The sequence below is a fragment of the Megascapheus bottae genome, chromosome 5 (assembly GCF_031878675.1).
Source record: "Megascapheus bottae isolate mThoBot1 chromosome 5, mThoBot2.hap1, whole genome shotgun sequence".
NCBI lineage: Eukaryota > Metazoa > Chordata > Mammalia > Rodentia > Geomyidae > Megascapheus > Megascapheus bottae.
Window position 1 is genome coordinate 4220505 of NC_143513.1, and position 22442 is coordinate 4242946.

At 39.6% G+C, this 22442-nt stretch overlaps 1 protein-coding gene across 1 annotated transcript in view; it reads right to left on the reverse strand.

The window, feature by feature from the left end:
• Nucleotides 1-22442, reverse strand: part of Vps41 (VPS41 subunit of HOPS complex) — a 111345-nt gene that overhangs the window by 17078 nt on the left and 71825 nt on the right. The window contains exons 10-21 of the mRNA XM_090333141.1: nucleotides 22170-22267; nucleotides 18361-18490; nucleotides 16696-16811; nucleotides 15183-15239; nucleotides 12613-12674; nucleotides 11192-11273; nucleotides 8326-8418; nucleotides 4374-4501; nucleotides 3222-3366; nucleotides 1979-2020; nucleotides 1315-1365; nucleotides 162-299 (exon numbers count right to left, since the gene is read on the reverse strand). Coding sequence (XP_090189267.1) covers nucleotides 162-299; nucleotides 1315-1365; nucleotides 1979-2020; nucleotides 3222-3366; nucleotides 4374-4501; nucleotides 8326-8418; nucleotides 11192-11273; nucleotides 12613-12674; nucleotides 15183-15239; nucleotides 16696-16811; nucleotides 18361-18490; nucleotides 22170-22267 — 1142 coding nt within the window. The remainder of the gene's footprint in view (nucleotides 1-161; nucleotides 300-1314; nucleotides 1366-1978; nucleotides 2021-3221; nucleotides 3367-4373; nucleotides 4502-8325; nucleotides 8419-11191; nucleotides 11274-12612; nucleotides 12675-15182; nucleotides 15240-16695; nucleotides 16812-18360; nucleotides 18491-22169; nucleotides 22268-22442) is intronic.

Consider the following 22442-nt stretch of genomic DNA (forward strand, 5'->3'; position numbering starts at 1 on the left):
AATGGCTCAGGTAAGCCTGGCAGAGAACCAGCTCAGAGCATGAGCAGCAGTCTCCCTCTTGAACAGGGATGGAAAAGGGAGAGAAAGCCAAGGATGACAAATGACACATCCATGATGACAAATACTTGTAAAGTTTACACATGGGAATGTCTGTGTCTTACCTTTTCCAGTGGGCAGTGGGTACTATCTCGAAGAAATGGAAGTAAGTTTGGTCGATCGTATTCGGCGTAAAGACTGATCTGTTTTTCATGGTAGCGCTGACCCTTATGATGGTCTCTCTTGAAGAGCTTATGCAAATACTACAAGGACAAAGATAAGCTCTAAATATAAATGTGAGAAAAAAGAAAAGAAACTGACTTCTGACTAAATATTATTCCCCCATCCCACCCTACTCCTGGAAAGAAAGGAAACGGGGGAAAGCCAGGAGTGTGCCAGGTGGCTGACATTAGATTTCCATGGCCACTGGAAGCTCTTCTCATACTAGTTTTAAGGACACAGAAAATAGCTGCTTCTGCTCTAGTTCCTCATGGCACACCATATGGAATCTAAGTGGTCATAAAGATATTGAGACTGATGAGCCTCCACAACAGAGCCCCCAAGACTGCCTGGGACAAAGGTTAGCCACTGCCATGTATGTGAGGAAGAAACGAGGATCTGCTCTTTGACCACTTTGTGGCACTGAGTGCAGAAAGGCTGTGTGGGTCTCCTCGGCTGGATGACTTGTATCCACAGTGTATGCTTGGTGGCTTCTATTTTAACTCTTGACCTGGTTATAGTTAACAGCCATCTATGGGGGAATGAGCCTACTTCTAGATTCTTAGTATGGAACACTAAAATGACTCTATTCAATTATAAATCAAAGTTTGTGTGCCTGTTCTGCAATTAAGCCTTGGATTCTTAGTATTTGCCATGGTTTAGCAATTTCAGCATATTGTTTGCAATCAGACCACCCATCTGGGCAGTGACCTTTATGAGAAGTTCACATCATAAAGAGTTCTCTCACCAATACTGAAAGGCACTTTGGTCTACTGTTCCATGAAAAGAGAGAAAGACAGTACTGAGTATATGTGGTTATGCAAGTTCCCCTATCGTTTGCACACTTACATTCCTTCAGATAGATCCTCAAGAGTGCTAGTTCTACTGTAGACTTCACTGACTTAAATAGAGGCCATATTATGTCCCCATAGCAATATATAAAGGTTATTTTCTCCCCATTCCCTGCATTCTCACCAATACTTCTGTGCAATTAATATATAGTAATTTAAAATAGAAAAAAATCTTTAAAACCAAGGCAAAGAAGACAGTAATACTTACTACATGTTGCAACTCTGGCCTGTCTTCTAATTCTTCTACCACCTTTTTAATCTGAAGAAAACAAAAAGGAAGACATAAATTAAATACAGAGTTGTCAAGATACAGTTACAGTAGAAAAATTACCCAGTGAACAATTCTCTTCAATCCAGTGCAAGTGGTTTCACATGCTCATTCAGGAGTACAAGCAATGGCTTAAGTGTCATTTATTACCATCAAAGCTCATGTGGAGGCTTCCCTAGTATAACGGTCTTGAAAGGTGGTAGAATCTTTCAGAGGTGGGAAAAGGATTAATGGTAATCTCTAAGTGAAGTAGGTGCCACAAGAGGGATAGTTATAAAAAGACTATAGCTCTTTTAAAGATAAAAGATGCATAGTTGTCCCTCCCAGCTATCTTCAGTAAGACTTCTCTCTTCTACAAGAGTACTGCTGGGCCTCTTCTGTCTCCTCCTCCCACCCCTGCCCCACATTTCTTGCCAAGGGCCATCCTGCAGGGCCTTGTGACAGCAAGAAGGCCATTGCCAGATGCATCCCCTTGACCTTGGATCAGTGGATTAATTCAAGATAAACAACTTGTCTTTCAAAGTTACCCAGCATGTGTTACAGTTTAAGTAGCAACAAAAAAAAATGGACTTATAGATATAAAAATGTATGTCAAGATACATACAGAAATTTTATCTTCATTGTCCAAAAGCATGTCGACAGCTTTCTGAAATATAAGAAAATAGTCACTGAAAACTGCTACATAAAACAAACTAACATAATACAGTGCACGTACAATGGCAGTTAATGGCAAATGCTTGGTTTCTATACTGGAGGAACACTTAGCTTTATGATGGCTCTTGTGACATTTACAGAAATATGTATTTCCAAATGTGTTTCACTCTGAGGTCTGCACAATTTGCATATACTAAGATGATGTTTGGCTGTAACTTGCTAAATAGAAAATATCATAACATTCAAAACAGCGCCATAGTCTAGCCTCCTCAGGTACCTTTGTCAGTTCTTCTGTGTCTCTCAATAGTATCTCATCACCATAAACACAAAATGAGCTTCTCCTCCTGAACCTTCACTGAGCTGCCTAAACAGATGACTACTACTGGACATCACAGTCCTAGAATGTGCGGTGCAACTGAAACATGCAGTAAGCCTCTAGGAGCTTTGGGGCTTCTGCTTCTAACTTTAAAACTTCTAGTTCCTGAATAAGATAGACTATCTATGAGGGAGAAGCGGGGGAGAGAAGAGGGATAAAGGAAATGAGAAGGACAGAGAGAGAATGAGAGAGAGTATCACTCTGTAAGAACCACTGAACTATGAAGGGTGGAGTGGGGTCCCACTATTCAAATCTAAACTATGACAAAATACCATCCTGTATTTCCTAGGTTCTAGTATCACCAAGACTAATGGAAATAACATATGCTGGATCTGTGAGTGCCATGAAACAAAGCAGCAACATGAGGATCTACATGGATGGAGGTTCACTTAAATATAAATTCTGGGACATGAAACGAGAGGGCAAAATGACCCAAAACATACACAAAGTTTCTTGGATTCTATGAAATATATGGAATTTTCTACTAAAAATTACTTTGAGAAATTTTGGAGGGCACTGGGGCTTCAAACTCAGGGTGCAATGCTTGCTAAGTAGGGACTTTCCTGTCGAAGCATATCGCTAGCTAAAACTTAGATAGAGACAGCCATACCTTTGGTAAGTTCCACGTCAAAAGATATTGCTTTTAAAGAATAATCAAAGAAAGGATTCCTGAATGCAAGGAAAAAAGTAACTTATCAATATTCAGCAAGGGAAGGCATGTCTAGCCATGGTCAGTGAGCATAGGGAGGGACCCATCTGGTCCAGAGATGTCTAATAAGGAAACAGAGATTGTCAGTACTAATAACAAGCAACTTACCTCTGAGTCAAAGTCCATTAATAAGACAATTTTGTCCTTGATAGAACTGAAGAGATTATGTTTGTGTATCAACTGGAAAACATCTTTATGTCTTAATGTTAAGTATATTTCCAGAGCATTGCCGTAGTTTTTATCATAAGTATACCTGGCAATAGAATTTTTTTTCATTAATACTCAACAATTCTAATTAAATCATGCATACCCTATGTTTTATACATAGAAAAGTGAAAGTTGCTTTGAGAAAAGTTAAATAGATCTTGAAAAATATTCCTTGAGATTTAATTTTTCTCAGAACTTTGCCTTTTTTGGATCAAAATTTCAGAACATTTATAATACTCAATGTTAAAAATTTTCTTTACTGGAGGCTTGACCATATACATGTTTTTTGTTTTTGTTTTGTCAGTTGTAGGGCTTGAACTCTAGGCCTGGACACTGTCCTTGAGTTCTTCAGCTCAAGGCTAGTGCTCTACAACTTGAGCCACAGTGCCACTTCTGGTTTTCTGGTGGTTAACTGGAGATAAGAGTCTCATGGACTTTCATGCCTTGGCTGGTTTTAAACTCTGATCCTCAGATCTCAGCCTCCTGAGTAGCTAGGATTACAGGCATAAGCCACCAGTGCTTGGTTTCTATATTGATTTTCTATATATCCACATACCAAAAAATGAAGCTACAAATCAGAATGACAAAAATATTCATTTTAGGAAATAGAAAAAATCAATTGCTATTTGTCAGCACTGTTCAGCTGACAAATGGGTTGTATTCCAAAGGCTGATCTGCAAGGGAATTATAAAACGTTGAAATGTGGTTTTTCCATTGATGTTTTTCACATTAAGTTCCTAAGCCAGCTCCTGGAAGTCAAGGGAACAGAAATTGTACCCTTAGCTCCTTATTAGCAGTGCTATAGAACACAGGGCATCTAGAGCAACCTTTCCAAGAGAAATGCTGAGTGCTCCAATGGAGAAGGCCAAGAAACCAACTATTTCCTGGGGAAACAGTTCACCCACTGTCCTTACCTTCTAGTCAACTGAGATTTATAGAAGGTTTTTTAAATTAAGAGTGAATGTAGGAAAATGGTAACAAAAGATACTTTCGTTCTTCAGAAACCTTTCACTGTAGATTGATCTGAGAAAAGCAGCAGGAAATTATACTCACAATTCTGCCAGAGTTTTAAGTAATGTTTTGTTCTGACTGTCTTTCTTCAGATGATCCCGCACTGCCTGGACTATGACGGAATTGTTATACAGATCTCCAGGCCATTCTCGGATGAGTGTGGCAAAACCCTAACCAAAGGAAACAACAGAAGAAAAGAATACTACATTCAGGTCTGACGGGAGGATGCACACACTTTGGTTTTCACCTGTAATACCTTGTCAGGACAGGATATATATAGAAACTCAGTCACAGTTTGGCCTAGTGGTAGAGTGCTTGCCTAGCATGCACAAAGGCCTGGATTGGATTCCTCAGTACCACAGACATAGAAAAGGCCAGAAGTGGTACTGTGGCTCTAGTGGTAGAGCTCTAGCCTTGATAAAACCCAAGGACAGTGCTCAGGTCTTGAGTTCAAGGCCCAGGACTGGCAAAAAAAAAAAAAAGAAAAGAAAAAGTAAAGAAATTCAGAGTAAGTCCTCCTCATTCCAGGGTGCGAGATTATCAGCACCTAGAAGAGGGCATTATGGTATGCTGAGAAGTCTTACCCGGTAGGCCTAAGGTTTCCCTTTGCAGTCTGGTATATTCAGGCAAAGAAGGTTCAATGAAAAACCCCATATACAGCAGGGCCCATCAGAGCTTTTGGGTCAGCAAAGATGGGTACATTCTCAGAGGGCAGTGCCCTTACAGAGGGCGCAGGAGCACTGTGCCCCATGTACATGCCTTGCTCTCTGCATCTCCTTTTCATATCTGTGGTGTTGAACATACTGGCCTGAGTTAATCAAACCTGGGGAAGGTTGTGGAAAACTCAATGTAAAGCCAATCAAGAAGCACAGGTAAACAGCCGGGAGCTTGACCTGGCAGGGGAGAGGCTGGTGGTTAATCTGTGGAATGAAACATTAATCCAGATCGATTGTGCCAGAACTAAAGTGTAGTGCAGATGTCCGGCTACTGTTTGCTGCAAAACTGATGGCCTGCTTTCTGGAGAAACCTCCTCACACTTCTGAGTTCCACTAGTCTTCTATGCTGAGATGGTGTGAGAACAGACCAAAATAGTATTTTTCCAACACAAAAACAGGATACAACCCAAATAAATAATGCTTAGAAGTGCTCATGTGATGGATTGTTAAATGTACAATTACAACTTTGGTCAATAAACAGCTCACTAATTTTTAGACTCTGAGCTTGCGTGAAGAGGCCTGGAGAATCACTGTATAGTCAACTCCACTTACTGCTCCTAAGAGGCAGGCAGGCATCCAGTTGTACCTGATGAATGCATGACAAGGAAATGCACCTGTTCCTTCTGCAGGTGCCACTGCCCACACAGAGGTTAGTCTCACTGTGGACTACCTCACCAGGATGATACTGCTCATATCTTCCAGATATTATCTAAGTCAGCTTCCTCCCACCACTTTGTATGCACTTTAGGTCTGGGCTGCTGGGTGGTCCTGCTTGGGACAGATTCTTCCCACAGTGGCCCCAAACCTTTAACAAGTTACAGGTTTTGCTTTCCTTCTGCTGTGACTTCTAACTCTGGTTTCTGTTGGGTTTTACAACTATGGCTTAAGTCTTAACCCCCAGCTCTGTCTTTGGATCCCAAATTTTATGACTCAGAGAGAAACCCCAGCTTCGCTGACTTGATACTACCTCCCATGGCTGAGTCTTGGCAAGCAGGCTATATGCATCTGCCACTTCCTGCCTCCCAACTGAAGTGCTCATGTGGTAAAAACTTCTGGAGTTAATTTACTAGTCTTTCTTTTTTTTTTAATTAGACTTATTCAAAAGTCAGCAAAAAAGGCAAAAACATCCATGTTACTGAACAGAACCATCTCATTAATATTAACTAATTCTACTAGTTCTTTAGTCAGTAACTAGTGAAGTCATTTAAATGATATTAGAAAATGAACACATAGTGGCTGAAGCTGTTTCTGTAAGAAATCAGGATTTGGTAAATAAAAGAAGATTGTTTCTACTAAAATTTTTCAACTAAGATAACCCCTGAGAAGGACGGAGAGAAATAGTAATAGATACGCATTTGCCATTTAAACCACAACCTTTCTGCATGTTAGCGGGATTGTAATTTGACTCTACAGCCTTGGGGAGGAAATGCAATCAGAACATAAAATATTTACAAAACTCTTACTTCAGATGAAATTGATCTTCTCTTAAGATTTTGCAATGCATATGAAGAAAGAGTCTGTAAAGACTTAAACCAAATGGGCAACTGTCAATAGTCCAGAAAGTTAGAAACAATACTGCCCAAGGAAAGAACAAAGTCTGGCTCTGCTTTCTCTTCTTCCCGTCCACATATCACCTCATCATCTAATACAAGTCAGGGGCTGGTGATTCATGCCTACAATCCTACCGACTGAGGAGGCTGAGATCTGAGGATTGTACTTCAAAGCTAGCCCAGGCAGGAGGATCTGTGAGACTTTTATCTCTAACCACCAAAAGGTTTGATATAGAGCTGTGACTCAAGTGGTAGAATGCTATCCTTGAGCACAAAAGCTCAGGGACAGCACCCAGATCCTGTGTTCAAAGAAAGAAAGGGAGAAAGAAAGAAAAAAGAAGGAAGGAAATAAAGCAAAATGAATGAAAATGAATAATGAGGGAGTGTGATTTCCATGGTCACCATTGCACACTAGGCTTCTGTCCTGCTTAATTAACTTCACGCACCTAGAATAAAAGGAATATAAGTGATAGGTAAGAAATACTGCCACCATCAACTGATGGCCATAACGAGTATTTGGAGGACACAGCCAAAGAAATGTAAAGACAGAGCAGGCAAGGAACAGAATACCTTAATGCCTGTCACAGTAAGTCAAAGGTGAAGAAGTGTGCACTAAAAGAAATGCCACAGAAAGCAGAGCATTCTTAACTCCACACATATATCACTAATACTATGAAAACAAAACTTAATAATTTAAAACAATTCTGCTAGGTTATACATTGATAGGCAAAGCCTGGAAGCTAGCTATGTGGTTGGGAACACCATACAAACACACCAGGAAGCATCACTGCCTGTAAGAAAATCATATTGCTTTGTAGCTCAATGCTACCGCTCTACCCCTTGAGCCACAGCCCCACTTCCAGTTTTCTAGTGGCTAACTGGAGATGAGTCTCATGTTCTTTAGTAACGGGGCTGGCTTTGAACCGTGATCCTCAGACCTCAGTCTCCTGAGTAGCTAGGATTATACGCCACGCCACTGCGACTGGCTGCTTTTTATCCTTTTGAGGAAGACAAACTGGGACTCTTTATTTTGGGGAAGTGGGCAGGTTCAGGGAGATCTGGGAGGAGTGGCTGGGAAAAGATGAGGTCTTGAGCCGGGCACAAGCTCACAGACAGCACCCAAGTCCAGAATTCAAGCCCCATGACTGACCAAAAAAAAAAAAAAAAAAAAAGATAAGGTCTTGTTAATTTGCTCTCAAATTCATATTTTTCCTGCCTCAGCCTTCCAAGCATATGGGATTATAGTTGCATGCTACTACTCCTAGCTTGGTTTGTTTTCTGGTTGTTTATATATTTTATAAATTGATTTTTTAATGCTATCAGCACAAAATTCTCATCTATATACTACCAAAATTGTAATAGAATGAATATTGTTTCTTTATTTCTTGCAGTAATTTAATTCAAAATCAAACTGTAAGTTCAGACTAATAGGTACTAAAGGATGAATTATTTATAACAAGACAAACAATAAAAAGTATCAGTAACTTTCTTAACAGTGCTAACCAGACAGATACTCTAAAATATTCAGGAGCAAAAGATTATATACCTCAGATTGGAGTTATACTTATTTCTTTTACTTTTGTTAAAGTTTTTCAGAGATGACAGGAATCTGTAGTATAAATGGTGACAGGAGATTTTAAACAGCCTGAGTCAAATCATATGAAAGAACTGTGACAAAATCATACATGTCAAATCTCTATGTTTTTAAACATCTTTCATATGCCATACCTCATAATCACTTTCCAAAAATTCATGTAAAATCATTTCATAGATGAGTGGTTTCAGAACTGGATCTCCTCTGGGCAAATAAGGACTAATGGCCTAGGGGAAGAAAGGGAAGGAAAAATTCCTTTAAAAAGTGCCACCACAAAACTTTCAAATTATGCAGAAAACATAAAAGTGCATTTTTGTTTTTGCTAGTCCTGGGGCTTGAACTCGGCCTGAACACTGTCCTTGGCCTTTCCCAAAGCTAACACTCTACCACTTGAGCCACAGAACCACTTCCAGCTTTTTCTATGTGGTGCCAAGGAATTGAACCCAGGTCTTTGTGCATGCTAGGCAAGCATAGGTCATTGGGCTTGAACTCGGCTGGCCTGGGGGCTGACCTTGAACTCTTCACCTCAAGGCTACCCCTACCCTGAGTCAAGCCCCACTTCCCATTTTCTAGAGGTTAATTGGAGATAAGAGTCTTGGGTCCTTTTGGGCCTGGGCTGGCTTTGAACCTTGATCCTAGATCTCAGCTTCCTGAGTAGCTAAGATTACAGATGTGAGCCACCACACCTAGCAAAAGTACATTTTTTAACCAGAAATTTCTTTGGTAAATTAGTCAGAAAAGATCCAAAAGAACTCTTTATTTTCTAACAACAAATTATAATATATTTTCAAAAGTATACACATATACACAGATACCTACATGAACATAAGTATACATCAATGAATAAAAAAATAGCTAAGGTAGTGTCTATTTTTCTTCTTTCCTGATAATGAATGAAAAATCTTCAGTAATAGGAGACCAAGGGCCAACAATTCAGTAATCTGAGGAGAGGCCATTTTTTCTTTCCTTAGTGATCACTGCATCCATCTCTAACAATTCAATCTTATTTTTTGAAATTAAGAAAAATATATCTGTGCCATCAAATATTTCCAATGTGATGTCCAAATCCTGCCCAATGACCCTCTCATACCCTACATGTCACCCATCGCTATGCTTGGTGCTGGGGACAGGAGCTCCCAGCCCCAGAAGACTTGCAGACACTTAAGGAGACAGTGGCAGTATGATGTGGTGAGCAATGACATAGGGCTAAATAGGATGATTCTATGGACCAAGGTTATGGACTCTACAGGGCAGCAAAGAAGGTGAAGGCACATGGCAGGAGCCACAGGAGCACAGGCATGCAGCCATGTGCTCCGGGAAGCCCAAGTGCCCCAGAGATGTTAGATGAGGTCACTGACGTCAGGAAGGGGTATGGGGTCAAGGGAGACATTCCAATTTTACCCTGTAGGTAGGAGGGAAGTAACAGTCAGTAGAAGCTAGAGTCTGGATTTACATTCTGAGCAATGACTCTGGACTGTCCAGAGATTTCTTAGGAGACTCTTGCAATGGCTCCCAGAAGAGTAGGAGCAGTGGTTCCCGAAGGAAAAGGAGGACCCATTGGGACCGATGTGGAGTATGGAGAACTGGAGAGTTGGTGGCAGGAGTGACACATTCTTATCAACAACAGTGGTTAGGACTGTTACAGTGGGAAAATGAGCATACAGTATGTCATAATCACAAGTTCAGGAGAATGATCAAACCTCCACAGAATGTGGATTTGCTCTAATCTGACTTAGCAGTCAGCAATCTATCCAAGGAAAAATTAAAAAAAAATCAAAAAAATCAAAACAATAAAAAATATGATTTCAGAAGAGAATATTCAAAAAGTTAACATGTCTATAACATCAAAAAAGTTTTTATATTTTAAACATATACATATATGCTTTTTAAGCTTTTTGTTGTACTGGCATTTGAACTCAGAACCTCATGTTTGCTAGGCAAGCACTTTACCCAATATGCCTTATCTCCTACTTTTTATTGTTTAATTTTGGGGACAGGGCTTTGTGTTGTGCCAGGGTTAGCCTCTGACCATGGCGTCCTCCTACGTATGTCTTCTTTGGATATGAGATCACAGGAGCTTGCCACTACATTTAGCTTTTTCATTAAAATAGGCTCTTGTTAATATTTTCCCTGGGCTGGCCTCAAATCACGATCCTCCTAATCTTAGCCTCCTGATTAGCTGAGATCATAGGCGTATACCATAAAGCCCAGCCTGGTGTATTTTATTGATTGATAGATATGTTACATCCTAAGGCAATTTATTCATTAGAGCCAAGCAGTCAAGTTTTGTCACTTGTCTTCTAGTAGGTAAATATTATTTGAATGTTGAAAACAGAGCTAACAAATGTATTCCGCCTTACATATGTGAGGGCCTGGAATTAATTCTCAGCACCACAGGAAAAAATACAGTAATTTTTCTACAAATTTGAAATCTTATATTTTACAATCTACTAAATGGAAGTATGTTTATTTCCCCAAGTCATTAGAATAAACATGAAAACTTCATCCACATACAATGAAAGCTGGAAACAGCCAAGAAATTGAACATATCATATAAGTAAAAAGTATGCAGATACTGGTATTTTCTACAGATCAAATATAAACTATTTCATACTCTGAAACAAATTTCTAAAAGTTTTTATTTCTTGCTAATACTCCACAGTATAAAACTGTTACTGATTTTCTTTCTTTTTCTTTCTTGTCAGTCGTGGAGCTTGAACTCTGGGCCTGGGTGCTGTCTCTGAGCTCTTCTGTCACTCTGCCACTCTATCCCTTGAGCGACAGTGCCAATTCCAGTTTTCTGGTAGTTAACTGGAGTTGACAGACTAGGTTGTGCTTTGAATTGTGCTCAGGCTGGCTTTGAACCATGATGCTCAGATCTCAGCGTCCTGAGTAGCTAGGATTATAGGTGTAAGTCATCAGTGCCCAGCTTACTGATTTTATTTCTATCTCAATAGACTACATATAAAAATTATGAGTTAAACATAAAGCTGTGCTTACCTTCAGCTGTCCAATCTCTTTAAATTTATAGACTTCATATTCCCAGAGTGCTGCATTTTTCCCAAGAATTTTCTGGCATTTGCTGGCAGTAAAAACATCCCCAAGAGAAAGGAAGTATATATTTTAAAAACTGAGTCAGAATAAGTGGACATTTTCCACTGTGGTTTAGATTAACCTCTTTAAGAGTTTTGACAACCTTCTATCTTCAGCACTCATGATCAACAAATGTCACTGTCTCTCACTTTGGTTCCAGAGGGTGACAGCAACAATGAAAATTACAGAAAATACTTAGTATAATGATGAGTATCTTTCAGAAGACTACAATTAGTTTTCTCCAATAACTTTCCTCTCTGTAGCTTCTACTTCTGCAGAGAATCACTGGGGCCCTTCTTGTCTGGAAGAAAACTCACCCTCCCTCAAGAATCAGCTCCTTCCTGAGTGGTTTTGAGCATGGGCCACAAAATCAAACGTCAGGAACTGTTGATGTGAGTGAAACCTTATTTGTTCCAGGAAGGAACGTGTGTTTTTTAAAAAAATCCCCTTAGGAAGAGGCAGCCCTGAGGCATCTTTCAGGGTACATACTGCAGTTCCAGGGGCTCTCGGTGGATACACTATCTCATTCATACTTCCTGCCAACCCCAGACCCTTGAAGCTCAGGACTTGAGGATCTGAGCTCTTCCATCTAACTGCCACCCTCTGGTTGGGAGGTAATTCTCCTGGAACTCTGACATGATTTGTCCAGGTGTGCATAATACAAACAGTCTAAGACATTCCAGAACACAATGTCCCCATCCAGGCAAATGGCAACGAGGGTAATGAATTCTTCCAGAGCAGCCCATTAGAAAAGATGTCCTGCATCTACGGCCATACCACACTGAATGCGCCCAATCTTGTCTGATCTCGGAAGCTAAGCAGGTTCGGGCTTGGTTAGTACTTGGATGGGATAAAAGACGTCTTGCAACCAGGGTTCCTATCCAGAAACACCAGCCATGAACAGGCAGGACCAGCGGGACACTACTCTGTGCTATAAGACGTGGGGAATGCGAGTCTAGAGTTCAGGCCAATCCACTGGCTACTAGTTTTGGGGCAGGAGTGTGCTGGCCATGTCAGCTTCCAAGACATCCCTTAGGTCTGACTCCAGTGTCATGTTATCTGCAGAATCACAAAACTGACCTGCTACCTTGTGACTTTATCAACAGGAAATGTCACATACTTTCTTCTTGACACACCTCTCATTAAAACATCAGAGAATCAGTTTTCCTTTGGAGAAAGTGTGTATGTGTGTGTGTGTGTGTGTGTGTGTGTTTGGGAATATGTTTTGTGACTGGAACCGTTAACATACTATAACAAATGTAGGCTGCAAAGAGTGGCTTCTTTTTATTCACATTAATATTAATAAATAATCGTGGGAATATCATTACCGTGCTGCTGTGTCATAGTCTCCTCTCTCCACCAGGTGATTTATATATGCCAAACCGATATCCTAGGAAAAATCAAATGAAAGGATTTCATAATTCAGCTGGAAAATTGAGCCTTGTATGACACTGGATTCCTGTCCTGCTAGTCTGGAACCTGCTCATGTTTGCTGTTTTATGTAATTATGCTTGCTGCATTGTGTAGCATATTTATTTAAATGTACTTGTTCTTTTAAAAATATATTTTAATATTTGGTTTGAGAAAAGACACACACACACACACACACACACACGCACACACAGAGTATTACTATTTTAAAGGCTTCTAAAGCTAGCCCAGGCATGAAAGTCTATGGGACTCTTAACCACCAGAAAACTAGAAGAGGTGTTGTAGCTCAAGGGGTAGAGGGTATCATTGAGGAGAAGAGCTCAGGGACAGCACCCAGGTTCAAAATTCAAATCTCATGACCTTAAAAAGAAATCTAATCTGCTGCCCTCTAAGATTTTCTGCAAAGGAAATCTTTAACACTAAAAACATGGTCTAACATTTCCATGTTGTCATTCAGTACAAATTTTTGTTTATAGGCCTGTATCTGGATATCTCCTTTATCCCAGATTTGAATACCTCTTGTAAGAACACAAATGCAATGACCAGCTATCAGATTAAAAGAAAATATTAAGTATTAAACTAAATTGATTCAGAAAAAAAAAAAGCCATTCAGATCTCGAAGTTCATGGATGCAGAGGCTGGGCTGAGGGCAGGGGAGGACTACTTCTGAGTGTTCCTGTGGTTTCACTCATGCCTCTGGGTTCTGGAAATATCTGCGGTGGCAGTGCCACTGCAGACATGGCAGATAATTTTTGCTGATCTCCCCAGATCCTTAGTACAAAGAAGTGTTTCTAGCATTATTTTGGTATAAGAAACAAAACTTGGGTTTTTAAATGTCTCTATGTACCAAAGGTGTACATGGAACTTCTTCCTGGATGACAGAAATGGAAGAAACCCATTCCTCTGTGCACACCTGGTGTGAAATGGCATAGTGCTACACAGAGTCAGTGTATAGGATGGGCTTGTTTCAAGAGTGGAGGGACATAGTGTTTATTGCATTGTTTTCTGTAATGACTATGTGGGAAGTCATATTGCATATCTGTAGGAACATGAGTGAAGGAAGGGTGTCCATACCATTTCTCTGCACAGACCTTTGTAACCCGTTTCAAGGCCCATCCTGATACTGCCTTGTGTAATCACTGTGTCCTCCGCTTCCTGCTCTATGCACCTTGAGTGCCAGTCCTCTTTTATCTCTTTTCTCTGAGTACAGGCAGGCCTAAGCATCTTCTTTGCATGGCACTTAGCTCCAGCTTTTATACTCTTCTATTCACAGCAAACCTGATGATCTATATTCAACTCTATCATCACCTACATTTTTTTTATTCCCTTTAATACACTGAGAATAAAAAAAAAATCTATCAACAGAAAACTCACTGGGTACATCCATATTACCAAGTCCTGTGTACCCGAGGAGCTGAAATTGTTTACACTTTCTACCTTCTTACCTCAACCAGGTCAGCTTTTAACTCTCTGTACCCTGCATGCTCTCCTTTCCCAGGAAACAGCCTACTGCTGGCAGTAACATTCCCGACAGCAACATTCACTCCCTCTTGCTGTCTCACTTAGACTCTGGCCCAAATTCAAGCATTTGACTGACGTTTTGTTGTTAGCTTTACAGAATCAATTTCGTTTTTCAAATTCAAATTTCTTTCCTGAGCTGCACCAGGAGATCCCATGAGATGGTCTCCCATTCCTGCCACCTCTGCAGAGCTCCACCCAACCATCAGTTTCCACTTGACCACTAGGCATCTCCTCACTGGTCTGGTCTGGTCTCCACCTCAGCTGGCCTCTTTCTTGGCCCCCATCTGCATCTGACTCTTTTTCTTGGTATTTTCAACATGGAGTTTTACTAGGGCAGAACAGTTTGTGATGCAACACAAATAGTTTCTAGTTTTTGTCTACAGACAAGGGAAGAGGGCCACATGTTACCCTGGGGGCCCCTGCACGCAGCAGGATTGATTTCTTGTCTGTTTTCCATCTGCACAGTCGTGGCCACAGTTTGCGATGAAATGGGCTTCCTGTCACTGCATTTTTCCAGAACTCAAAATGTAATAAAAATGTATTTGATATCCTAGGTTAGTCTCCATAACAAAATCAACCGAGTTTGTTATCACAGAGATATCAGAGCAATCTAGTTTGAAGAAACCCCTCTTTTGATAAGTGTTGTGGTAATGTGATTTTACCTATGATTTAAAGAAACTTCCATACATATAACTGGCAAGTCTTGTATTGAAAGTGTATTTCACAAATATAGTTTCCAAATTATCTTCAACTACCTCCCAGCAGGTGTAAAATTCTCTTGTTTACAAGCAGAAACTGATTCGATGAAGATAAACACTTTGACCTCAAAGGTGAGAGAATTTGAAATGTTTCTCTGAAAAGATAAGATTCTGCACTTTCCGAAGTACTTTCAGTCTAGCTATAACTTAGTTAAAGAAAGGTTTAAATATTGAAACTGCATACTTACCAGAATCTTATGTCTTTTAATGTTCCTTTGGCTAATTTCAGCTGCCATCAAGGCTTCCTATGTGTACACAGACATGGTAAAACAAGCAGGAGAGAGGGAGAGAAAGGAGAGATGGAGAGAAAGTTACTGTAGCTATTAGCACTATGTTGACGGTAATTTCATTATCTGGATTACATGAATGAAGCCTCCCTTCCTGTGGCTTCTGCTCATGGCCCTGGAAGTTTAAACACTGGTTCAAAAGTTATACTGAATTAAAGCAGATGTAGGCATCTAAAATGAATACTTTTGCTATTTCCATGTGAATTAATTTATACATTAGAATACTGGAATCGCATTTCACAGACAAATCAAAGCTCTTAAGATTTCAATAAAACAAGGTTTCTGTTGTTCTAAATCTGTATTACTTGATATATACGTATACATAGATATACGTACATATACGTATACATATATATGTATATATATTATATATATAAATATAATTTTTCTTTTTTTTTGTGGGTCATGGGGCTTGTACTTGGCCTGGACGCTGTCCCTGAGCTCTTCAGCTCAAGGCTACCGACCTACCCTTGAGCCAAGCCCCATTTCCATTTTCTAGAGGTTAATTGGAGATAAGAATCTCAGGTCCTTTTGTGCCTGGGCTGGCTTTGAATCTTGATCCGCAGATCTCAGCCTCCTGAGTAGCTAGGATTACAAGCATGAGCCACCTGGCCAGGCTTAAATCTGTATTACTTATATTGATAAGGGGAGTTTTCCTTTCTTTTTGAATAAAAGTAAATTGTATGCATATATTTTGGTATATCTACAATTAAGCTTTTGAAAATCCCATTGTTTTTATTTTAGAAAGCTTACAAGTAGTAGCATACCATAAATATTTAATACATAAAATTATTTAAGAAATTACTTGATCTAAAAAGGAATGTTGTAATAATTAGACCATGAACCAGGTACAAATACTTGACTCTAAATAAAATATACATAAAAATAATTTCTCCCGGTCAGTTCAGGTAATTACAAAGTAAGAGAAGAAAAAAAAAAGCCTAGCTACCACTCCTACGTATATTTTGTTTTTCCTCCTAAATAGTCAGGTTTGAGCATTACCTATTGAAGTTTTTCTGTAAGATTCACTGGTGACATCATTCTATACAAACCACTAATTCAAACCACTGTGACAGCTGCTAGCTCTGTATTTCAGTTAAAGAGCCAAAATAGACACTCTAAAATACTAGTTCTATTTTCATTTGCTTTATAAAAAAAAAAAAATCCCCAAACAACATGTTTAGTAGGCCAGATCCTATCTACTCCCTCCCTTTCCCACCAACCCTCCCACTTAACTGTTTGTAGTCTTTTTGTTTCTAAATTTCTGATATAGACATTGGAAAGTTACTGGTTTCCTACATGTTTTTGGCTTGTGGCACTCTAACTCAACTATATAAAAGATATAATGCAAAGATCTTTTATCTTCTCTGTTATATCTAATTCAATACTTTCAAGAATGTAAAATCAAAACTACTTCATATTTCTTCTTCTCAAGAAGCCAGTCGATATGATCATCTTGGTCTCTTTCCTTGGCCACTACGACATCTCTTGGGCTCACAATGTAGAAGAGTGATTCTCCTTCAGAGTAAACTGCAGGGGGAGAAGAGAGAAGCACTTGGGTGACTTGGCATGACCAACATGGCAATGCTTTCAAGGGACCTGGTGAGCCTTCCTATTTCAGAGGGAGTGGAAACTATCTACCTTTGCAATCAAGTATACTTGATTCTGCTGGAAAAAAAAGGAGAAAGATAAGGTAGAGAATGACAGAATATATTTCAGTGCCTTCAAATATATTTAAGTGCAAAATTACCTATAAAGGAAGGAAACAAGAGAGAAAGAATGGGAAAAAAAGGAGACTGAAAGGAAGAAAATACTAAATAAAACTTATAAGATAGGTTTAAACTTCTGTTTAATACACTGACATTATGACTTCAGGTAACAGAAACAGTGTCCAGAATTTCCCATGTCTACTGCATATTGGAATCCACTACTACATATAAACTTTATTTATGTTCTACATTACTGTTCTATTTTTACAGAACAATTACCTCACAGTGATAAATGGTTCCTTCTCATCAAGGTCAAGGTCATCTAAAGCATAAATGACAGCCACCTGAGCCCTGGGGATATGATCTGTCATTTCAGCATGCTGTGTACAGTGCTAATAGTGAGGGTTTCCCACCAAATTCAATTACAAAACCTGTTCTGACGGGCTTCTAAGTGTGCAGCAGAGTTTGCTCTGAATAAAGTACCAAGACTGAATGCTTTCAGTCACTTCTGTAAAGTCCAGATAGACTCTCACATTTTTTTTTCCTTCTTTTGCCAGTCCTGAGGCTAGAACTTCGGGCCTGAGCACTGTCCTTGGGTGTTCTCAAGGCTAGCACTCTATCACTAGGCCATGCTCTCAGACTCCCGCAGGTTTTTAACTGAGTAGAGGCATCAAATAAACGAAGTATTTCTCACTCACTACTTTGGCCAAAATAGTAACTCAAAATGTCCTGAAAAAAAAAAAAAAGACAAGTATTTCTAAAGCAAGAGAGAACCTCTAAGAAGGTTACCTGCTAAATTTTCCTCAATATATTTTACAAGGATTTGAGAACATTTAAACACATATTCCTTGGCATGACTCAATAGCAAAGATCTCTTTTGTTTCCGAACAGTCAGAAATGAAGATATTCACTTCATAAATATTCATCTAAGGCCTGGTAATTTGGTGGGGCTCCTCTCAGTTTTAAGCAGTTGGTTAGTCATAGACAACTCATATCATCCTAAAGCAGCAAACCTTCTGGGGATACAGTCGGTGGCAATATGACAATGACAGAGTCATGAAGCTTGTCCTCAACTTACGTGTCACATACATAGTTAAGACAACAGAAAATTACACTGAAAAAGGAAGAGCCTATTTCTCATCATAGTCCCAGTTCCATCAGGACTTTTTGTTGTTGTTGTTGTTGTTGTTTTTTGCTATAGTAGCCTTTCTGCAACAGGTGCTTAGGCAAGTTCTGCAAAATTTCTGGGCCTGGATGCTGTGGTATGCAATGGAAGAGGCTTTTCAGCACCTCCATTTCCATTCTCTCTTGGAAGGGAAAAGAGCATAAATCTAAGAAATCACAGAAGCCAGCTCTCTGATATGTCTCACCTAAATGGTAATCTCTACATTCATTCTCCTGAAAGCCTCTGACTGTCAGAGCATCAGATGAAATCTCCTCACAGGTCTCAGAAAGCGGCTGGATAATGTCCAGTCTAGGCCTGGCACAGTACTCTCTTTCCTAGGGAGGAAAAGACAGGAGAGGACTCATATTAATCACATCTCCATAATTTATATAGATTTACTCAAGTTATCACACTTGCTAGCATAGAGAAACCCTTCTACCAGCTGATCCCCCCACACTGTCTGTATTTTCCTGGTATTTTATGTAAGATCAATAGGACCCTGTCATTTGGGTATTCTACCTCTTGTTCAGTGTCAGGAGAATGGGAGTCCAATAGCAATCAGGAAAATTTTTATATATCTCTTCTACATGAATGTTAATGTCAGTCTGGGTCATTATCACTGCTGGTACCAGTACATTACCCAGAAATTCTGAAAAGCCAGGTTAAGAGCCACTCTGGCAGATGTCTGACATTCCGACATGGCACGTACTAGTCACAGGTGACTGGCAAGCATAAGATATGTGGCTACTGTGATGGTAAACCTCCACTTTATATTTGATTTTAGTTAGTTAAACTTTAAGCAGTCATATACATCTTGTGTGGACAGGTTTTTACACGGAAGCTATAGATCAAGCCCGAAGAGGGATTAGCCAATACCTGCTGAGGACCTGTGACAGTTCAGCAAACCCAGCAGGAGACTATGTGGCAAACTACTCTGGCTGAGATCTTAAATGACCAACAGTCCAATGTAAGCCTTATTAATTTTTAGAAGTAAAGCAACTGATAATCCAAAAGTCAACTGAGAGTAAGGTTGACTCAGACTGTGGTAAAGGATATAAGAAAACTAAGAATAACAGCAAACCTTGGATTTGTAGGTCAAGTCTATTCTATTTTTCAAGTTCATGCCTTTTTTTGACTTTTGTTTGCCAGTACTGGGCCTTGAACTCAGGGCCCAGGCACTGTGCTTGGGCTTTCTCAAGGCTTAGAGCTCTACAACTTGAGCCACAGTACCATTTCTGGCTTTTTTCTGTGTATGTGCTAGGCAAGCACTCTACCACTAGGCTAAACTCCCAGCCCTGCTTTTTAATATTTAATATTACAGACTAAGACCTACACTTGAATTCACTTATGCAAACTAATAACAACTAAAGAATTTTGATATTGGTATGGAGAAGATACAGATGAAAGGAATTACACTGGGGCGGAGGGCGGGGAATCTACAACTATGTCTAGCTATATAAATTTTGTAAAGGAAATAGTAAATGTGAACTTCTTTAATCGATTTGGTTAGGTCCTCAAAAAAACAATTGCATTCTCTTTGTATTCAATATTCTGATTGAATTCTAAAAATAAAACAGCAGCATAAAAGATTAGAGAAAAAAACTAGCAAACATATAGCAAATTTAGAGAAATTTGCCAAAACATAGAGAAATGGGAAATTTCTCAATTTTAAAACAGAAAAAAATGGATGAGAAACTGCAAACATTAGACTATTTAAAAAGTTATCTGCTGTAAAAATGTCAGAAAATCAAAATCAGAATAGCAAAGTGAAAAAAATATTCACACAAAATAAAACTGAAATCACCTCATAAGACCATATAAAAAACTGTTCAAGGCTGGGAAGGTGATGAGTGGTAAGCTGGATACAGAGCATGCCAGAAGCCCTAGATTCAAAGGTTCAATCCTCAGCATAGGAATAAAAAATTCTTTGTATAGATGAAGCAAGTTATCAATAATGTGACTCATTTCCTTTTCAAGCTCATGTTCTCAGAACTGGTTAGTATTCTCCTACTATGAACTTCTCATGAGCAGGAATTTGGTTTTGATGCTCTGTAATCTGTAGCGCCTGGGCACAGTTCTTAACATGTAGGTGCTTTATTAATGAGGGAGAGCAAAACAATTTTTTTTTTTTCTAGTCCTGGGCTTGAGCTCAGTGCCTGAGCACTGTTCTTGGACTTTCTCAAGGTTTGAGCTCTATCACTTGAGCCTCAGTACCACTTCTGGGTTTTTTTTCTATGTATGTGGTACCAAGGCATTGAACCTGGGTCTTCATGCATGTTAGGCAAACACTCTACCACTAGGCCAAACTCCCAGCCCAAAAGAAAATGATTTAAAAAAGAACGGCTCAGTAGCCAGAGAGTGTTAACTGGATGGAAGAATACACAGTTACTAAACACAAACCTAATAGTAAAACAGAAACCACACATAGTGAAACAACAAAGGCCTTATGTTTTGTATATAACATGGAATGACAAAATAAATTTAGTTAATGTGGTTAAACACCTTTTCAATATGAGAAAAAAAGGAAGAGAGAAAGAAGATGGCCCGAAGCTGACCTCATTACTCTTTGAAATTTGTGTGTGTGTGTGTGTGTGTGTGTGTGTGTGTGTGTGTCTTGGGCACTATACCCTGGCTTTTTCCTCTGGATAGACTCCATTTTCTAATTTGTCCCATAAGGTTGAACTTTCTTTGGCTTTTATTTCTTTCCAATCTCTCCTTTTATTAACAAAGGATTCCTTCCTTCCTTCCCCTGCCCCCCACCATCAGTTGTTTATTAGGCTTCTCTTTTTTCAATGTACTGCTTCTTTCCTTATTTCTTTTGATCACATTCTCAATCTTCCCGCATTCCTCATCAAAAAGCATTGTACTTACTCCCTCAGGAGCCACTGCTTTTCTTTATTTTCAAAAAATAAATAAAATAATAATAAACTGATGTCCTACAATAGGGCTAGAAGCCAACCCTATTGATTTTAGGAGGTCTGAGTGTTCACTTAAGTCTGAGGCATTTCATTGCCTAGCAACATGGGTACCCAGAGCTTTAGTTACTATAGTGATGGCTTCCTAATGCAAGTGCTCTCTCAGAGAAATGTTCCAGTGCAGCTACCACTTCAAAACAAGGGCTCCCAGGGATTCTCTCCCCATTTCACTCCTTGCCATTTGGAAGGAAAAAAAAGAAGATAAAACAAGGAGAGCATACTTGTCTACTTACTATAAAGGACTAGAGAATCAATTGCAATTACTTTTATATACAACATCCAAGAGGAGGCAAGCCCTTTATAATAAGCTCTCTGTGTCTGCCTTAAAGCTGTCCCTATACCCTTCCTGGTAGGACCCCTGGACTCTAGCAGTGAAATGAGCTGGGAAGAAGGTTGCCCCAGGCTTCAAAGGGACACTGGGTGTGGATGCCCCTCCATCGATCTGAACTGTAAACTTCTTTCCAATGTCACCACAGCAAAATTTAATCATCTGATGCTTTCTACTAGCCACACATTTCACTGTGCCATTATCTGCACTGATGGCTGAGAGTTAGCAACAACCTCTTTTGAAGCAATCATCAAGCCACTGGGAAGTAAACATAAGTGCCTAGACCACAAGAAATAATGAACTGCCCTTTCCGTGTTCCCTCAGACCGCAGGGACCCCAGCTGTTGCAGCCGATCACTGCTGTCATTTCTGCTAATGCACTGTGTCAGCTTAGTTGCTTTGCCTTTCAGCAAGAGGACTCCTTCATGCCTTTCAACTGAAAGACTGAGAGGCCAATGGAAAAAAAAAAGGGAGAGGAGGGGGGAATGTATAACTATCTTCCTTGTTGAGCTAAAGGAATATAGGCAGGCAACAAGTAGACTTTCTGAAGGTAAATATGTTAAGTCTACAGGGCAATCTGTGTCACTCTTATGTTATAGGTCAAAAAGTGCCATTGGGATTACAGCAGACTGCTCTGAAGCACTGGCATGTTCTGAATGTAACGTTAAAACGTGAGCCCCACCTGCCTTAGTACTGGGGAGAAAAGAATTACCGTTTTTTCTGCAACTTCCCTGACATAGGAGAGTACGACAAGCTGGTCACAAAGAGGTGCAAGTCCACTAATGTAGAATTCTGTTTCAAACTGAGATACTGTAAGCAAAAGGAAAGGAGAGTCACAATTAAAAGGAGCAAAAACAGCATCCAAACAGAAATCTACATCAACTGGGCATGCTTGATGGATCCATTTTAAAAGGACATGGGGAGGTAAATCACTGATTTGATTGCTATACCTTGTATATAGGCACTGAATTGTCACATTACACCC